The following is a 6,127-nucleotide window of genomic DNA, read 5'->3' on the forward strand; positions in this document are numbered from 1 at the left end:
CTTTTTTTTCTATAATATTGTTGTTGAAGTTTGCGTGTGAGAAAGTTGACCTTTGAATGAAGTCCATGTCGTTGTTGCATGTGCAAGCATATCGGAGAAGTTCACCTTTAATGAAGCCTTTGAAAGTGCCGCTCGGGTGACACGAATTTCTCAATAAATATTGGAACGTGTCGGTTGGTTTTGTGTTGGTTAAATTAAAAAGAAAATAATAAGTTCTGAATTCAATATACTGCAAAGACAACAGCTTTATTCTAAATAAACCTGAAGTTTGATCAATACTTAAGCCTCAGAGACTTGACTGCAACAAACTGAGACAAATCAGACACGAAAATTACGTCAAAAAAGTTAAAAGTGAACAACCATGAGGTCACATGCACAAGTTTTTCTATGGGAAGCCCCGGCTGCTGGAAGCTTCGAAGCCATCCTCGGACTGTGATGACCCTGAAAAAAAAGAGGAAAATAATTAAAAACAACTGTGACACGAATTTTACGTATTACAACCTAAAAGTGTCACTTGATGATAGTTTCCCCCAAAAAAGTAACATTTGACCTAAAAATACGCACATTTTGGGGATATTTCACTATTAGCGTATGCGAGTACACAGTGTACGTGTAAACGTACAGTACACTAATGTTGATTTGGCGCCATATTGGATTATAGCGGCAAAACACAGCGGCGAACTTTGCCGCCCAACATCAAATTCCTGGCATGAACACACAAAATTCTGTGGTAAAAAGCTAATTTATAGTATAATTCCACGAACTATGCTTGATTTTGGGCCTTAATTTCATGCTACCATAGTTGGTACAGCAACACAAGTCCGCGCTCGACATATAACATCGAACTATGAAAAATCGCTGAAATCGCAAAATTCACTTTAATTTTCAAACAGAGCCCCGAAAAGTCACTTACCTTCTCAGAAAATCCAATTGAAGAGATGAAGTTGGTCTCCAATGATAATTATCGGCGAAAAAATGAGGATTTGGGAGCGACTGAAAAACTGTGTTAGCCAGCCAACGGTTCACAGTGTAGACTGAGTTGCTGAGTGCCGTTCGAAAGGAAATGGCATTTGCATATGCAAATTGCACCCCTAGCGTTCAGACTGAATGAGAAGATTTTGTCACTTTCGAATGCTTCTGCAAGATTGCAAAAAAGTAATATGAATTTACCAGTATAGTTCTTTTTATTCCTTTCTCAGCAAACAGAATTCTAGCACTGGGAGTGTAACATGTCTTGCTTTATCTCGAAACAATAATCATAACGAATTCATCTTTAATCCAAATTGTCTTTATTAAAAAACAAACCTGAAATTCCTAAAATAAACTAAAAAAACTAAACAAAAGTCACCAATAGGAGCATTGGCATACATATTCTTGAAAAATTAGAACATGTGGGAAGCTAGATAACAAATATCAAACCTATCAGCAAAGTTTTTTGAGATAAAGTTTACATACATATTTAGAACAAAAATGGCAAAAATTGACCCTAAAATACAAAAATTGAAGATTTCATCAAATTTCAATATATCACACTAAAACAAGCCCTAGGAACCTGTATACCAAATATCAAAGGCATCAGACAAGTAGTTTTTGAGAAACACATTTTTTGACCAAAAATTGCAAAAATTACAACAAAAATCCAAAATTGCAGATTTCACTTTATATTCAACACATCATATTTAGTTTATCTGTAGATACCAAATATCACAGCTGTCAGAAGAGCAGTTTTGATAAAATAAAGTTTTGACTAAAAATGACCCCCCAAAAATCCTTAAAAATACACGATTTGCATATTTCATCACAATTTGAACAAATCTAGGTTGGGGTATCCCTAGGGTCCTGTATACCAAATAACAAAAGCTGTTTGACCAGGGGTTATGAAGAAGATTTTTTACCAAAAACACCTTTTTGCTGTTCAGCTTGTAGCTCTTCAGAGTAGCTGTTGGGAGAAAAAATGAATTACATTGGTTCAGAGGTGTAGTTAAATTTCTCAAATATACACACACGCACACATGCACACAGAGGTATTGATGATAAATTAATCCAATGCCCATTGCAGGAGTTCCTATTATGTCTTATATCTATCATACAGTGGTAAAGGCCAGCAGTTATGATTGTGTAATCAGTACATTGTTTTCATCTCCAAAACTTTCATAGGGTTATCAACAGATGTCAGCAAATCTACTACTCCCAAAGTGTATAAAACCATCAAAATCAGTGTCAATGACACAGCCACTTCTATATACTCACAGCTATGTTCTGTACAACTCACATTAAAATGTTAAGCTTTATGGAAATGGTAATGATACTGATGAAGTCAAAAAGTGGATTAAATATGAATAATGTTATGTTCAGACCTATTGTAAACCAATACAATCACAGTTCTCTTGAACAAACTTCAATTTTCTGGTATGATTTACAATAAAGATGAAAAACAACTTACAAAGATGAATCTTCCATGGTCTCAGCAATTTTTTTTGCTGATAGTATTTCATCAAATAGCAGCTTCCAGTGATGCTGGCACAGCGGCTTACCGACGAACTTCATATTCTGACATGGAACAAAGTAACAACATTAATATTTATTGCAATACTGAAAACACAAGTTATTTGTCTTGTGTCTTGAGTGAAGACTGCTGTATGCAGTAACTTTTGATATGACTTTTGTTATGATTTGTTATCAGTATTCTGTGAATCAACCACAGTGTTTTCGATAACGTTTTTAGTCAACATGATTGAATTTTAGCAAATATTGTTGTTTAATTTAATTGAATTTTAGTAAGCATTGTTGTTTATGAAAGTTCATTATCATAATGTGACAAAATTAAAAGCATTTCCACTGTGCAGCTTATGGAATAAAATTTTAGGTCTTACACACATAAATGTGTGACAAAAACAACAGTGACGCTGCAAGCCTATACTTATACCAAATATTAGGTAGAATTACTTAATTGGCAAAATGATTTTTTTTTTAAGTATGCAATGACAATTAGTTAGAAGCCCCATCCAGGACATGAAATTCAAGAAACAGATTGCAGAATTCATATGTCAACTTGAAGGCATCCATCATATTGCCAACAAAATAGCCTGTGCTAATGGAAAATTGAGACAGGGGTCATAGAGGTAAAAACTTGTTTATTGCAAATTACTTACAGAAATGTTCTCTCCAGTGAATGCACAGCTTATGATGATGCAGCCGTGAACAATTTGGTGCGGTTTATACCTTTGGAGAATACTCCTCTTCATCTGAGCTACGCGTACCAAATACTGTCAAATAAATACGTAAAACATTGGTCATATTGATAAAATTTACTATGGAAAGCAAAAATCTAACATCATGTCAATACTCATTGTTAACAAAAAGTCATGCGAGAACCGTGGGATAGAAGATTGCCCCTTTAAAGTAGCATCATGGTTATTTAAACAGGACTAGGGCATTGTTTGTTATGTGTTGGGATATCCCAGGAGTCACTATATGTACGAGCTCCCACAAAACTTCATTTTTAATAATCACTTATTTAATAAGCTCTGCGTACAACAGCACACCTGAAAAAAAGACAATTAAACTCACCTTTGCCACATTCATGGTGTTCGTTTCAAAACCATTCACTTGTGCAGACAAATTTAAAAATTCGCTGCACAAGACAGGTGACAAGTTGAATTTCATGACTTTCATCAGCCTCTCTTCCATTTCAAAGATGTCTTTTCTTGTGAATGCACCATCACCACATACTGTGAGGTGTGCTGATGGCACAACATGTCCATGATATTTACTACAAGAGAAGAAGTACAGTGTGTTAGAATGGATTCGATAACGCATACGTATTTTTAAAGGTGTGTGTGTGTGTGCTTTCTCATTAACTGACCAAAGAGTTAATAATTGTGAATGTGTGTTTTAAGTTTTAATAAAAGATATCATATAGACACAGTGTAATTGTCTGTACACATTGCAGACTATGTTCTAATGTTCTAGCCTTTAGGTTAGATGAAATTCAGGTCTTGTGACACGTAACATTGGTTTTATGATTGGCACGTCAGTTAAAAAAGTAACGCAAATGATTTTCACCAAGAGCAAGGCAAGTTTCTCAACATGCTTGCCATGTTATATGTCACAAGACCTGAATTTCATCTAACCTAAAGGCCAGAACATTAGAACATAGTCTGTGATGTGTACAGACAGGCAGCATTATTAATGTTGACAAGTGGTGCTACTAGCTGTTATCTTTTAGCGTCATTTTCTGATTTTACTTTCAAACTAAACTAAATTTGTAGCAAGTTAGTCATTGAGGGGTGTGATATTTTGAGGTCATCAAATTTCAAGCGCTTCAGTCAGTTACTGGGGCTTTAAGATATCAGACTAAATTTCAATTTTCAACACATACCCGTACACATAAAATCTGTGAATGGGAAATGTACCTAGCAGTATGGTGTTCAAAGTTTTTTGATGACTAGGGCTCCCAATATGAACTACTACCTTGGCTGCAATAAAATTTTCTTGCATTGATATTAAACCAAAAATTTCAATACACAGATACCGGGAATGTATCTTTTTCATGAGCACTGCATATCGCTGTTGAAAAAAGTGACAGTCATATAATTTTCATAGTGTCACTTTGCGCGAAATCCATCTCTGCACAAAGTATGTCGCAAATGAGCAATACATATCACAAGTGTGTTAATCTTGCAGGACACGACAAGTGTATCATAAATAAATACCTATGCCAATGTGAGCTAAATACCAGTACAAACTTGTGGCTTTGACAGGCTGAAATTTGGCAATTTTACATGCTATAAGGAGTAGACCAAGAAGCAGCAGTTGATACACTACTATCATACAGCTATTGTGCCTTAAGATTGTTGGCATATCATGCAACTATTACCGGTATATAACTTCATTCATGATTCATGTAGCAAAGTGTAGTGACAGGCGTTGAAATGATGATAAATCGACTTTACAAGACCTCTCTTTACTGCCTTATGAAGAAATTAATTTGCTGATGACATATATCTATTTAATGGAGAAAAGGTTGAAAAGAAGATAATGATATTACTACCTACCAAGACAAAAAAAAGCGCAGTTGCACCAACCAGCTCGAACTGGCTGGTGTCAACTCCCACAGCTGAGATGTACGAATCCACATATCGTACTGCCAACTCAAAAATGGCCAATTGGAGGTCCTTGCTGCAGTTCAGCTCAATAGCTACAATGGCATGTAGCCATTCTATTAGAATTGATCTTTTTTTTGCATCATCAACACTAAGTGTTGATGTAACACGAGTCTGTAATAAAACAAATAGTCCTCCTGTAAATGACAAACAAAACACAGCATTCTATTTGCCTGAAGGGTAACAGTAAACCTATGCATGTAATTTACTGAGGTGAAACTGCTGTACTGATAATTGTAACAGGCCACCAAAACTGATAAATCCATATCAATTTCCATAACCCTGTGAAAAAAGTAAAGATTTATGTAGTTTTTTTGTGGCCTACAACTGTATATGGACTGATTGTGCAAGGGGTAAACTCTTTGATTTCTGGGGGAGGCCAAGGAGAGTTTCTTCTACACATTTTTGACCAGAAATTGCAAAATTGCCCAAAACATACAATTGCAGCATTTGTTATTTTATCAATACAGCATAAATAACGTAACCCCTAGGAACCTGTATAAAAAACATGGAAGTTATTGGATGGGAAATATTTGAGAAACCAATTGACTAAAAATCACAAAAATTGTCCCAGAAATACAAAATTGTAGATTTAAACATAATTTCAATGTACCACATTTTGATTATCCCTGTGAACCTGTAAACGAAATATCAAGCAGTCCAACAAGAGATTTTGGTCAAATAAATTGACCAAAGAATACTCCAAATAAATGCCTGAAAAATACAATTTCCCATCTTTCTGCACCATTTGGAAAATCTGAGAAAGGTGTTCCATAGGAACATAAATCTCAAACATCAAAGCTATCTGACCTGCACTTTTAAAGAAGACGATATTTAAAGAGTTGTTGACCAAAAAGGACAAAAATTGCCTTAAAAATACAGTTGATCACAACTTGAAAAAAATTAACAAGGTCACTTCCAGAGACTGCATATCAATTTCTGAAAGCAAAAAATCTCCGGTT

At 35.0% G+C, this 6,127-nt stretch overlaps 1 protein-coding gene and 1 long non-coding RNA gene across 2 annotated transcripts; both read right to left on the bottom strand.

The window, feature by feature from the left end:
* Positions 1 to 227: 227 nt before the first annotated feature.
* Positions 228 to 1,104, bottom strand: LOC139146351 (uncharacterized). The gene is made up of 2 exons (XR_011555118.1): positions 914 to 1,104; positions 228 to 441 (listed from the first exon to the last, which is right to left on the bottom strand). It is a non-coding gene; the product is annotated as an uncharacterized lncRNA (long non-coding RNA).
* A 174-nt stretch (positions 1,105 to 1,278) lies between these two features.
* Positions 1,279 to 5,140, bottom strand: LOC139146297 (G2/mitotic-specific cyclin-B-like). The gene is made up of 5 exons (XM_070717705.1): positions 5,088 to 5,140; positions 3,571 to 3,772; positions 3,153 to 3,266; positions 2,444 to 2,550; positions 1,279 to 1,939 (listed from the first exon to the last, which is right to left on the bottom strand). Exons 1-5 carry the CDS (start codon positions 5,138 to 5,140, stop codon positions 1,876 to 1,878), a joined length of 540 nt encoding a protein of 179 aa, XP_070573806.1. The 3' UTR covers positions 1,279 to 1,875.
* Between the last annotated feature and the right edge of the window lie 987 nt (positions 5,141 to 6,127).

Source organism: Ptychodera flava, chromosome 12 (genome assembly GCF_041260155.1).
Source record: "Ptychodera flava strain L36383 chromosome 12, AS_Pfla_20210202, whole genome shotgun sequence".
Classification (NCBI taxonomy): Eukaryota; Metazoa; Hemichordata; class Enteropneusta; family Ptychoderidae; genus Ptychodera; species Ptychodera flava.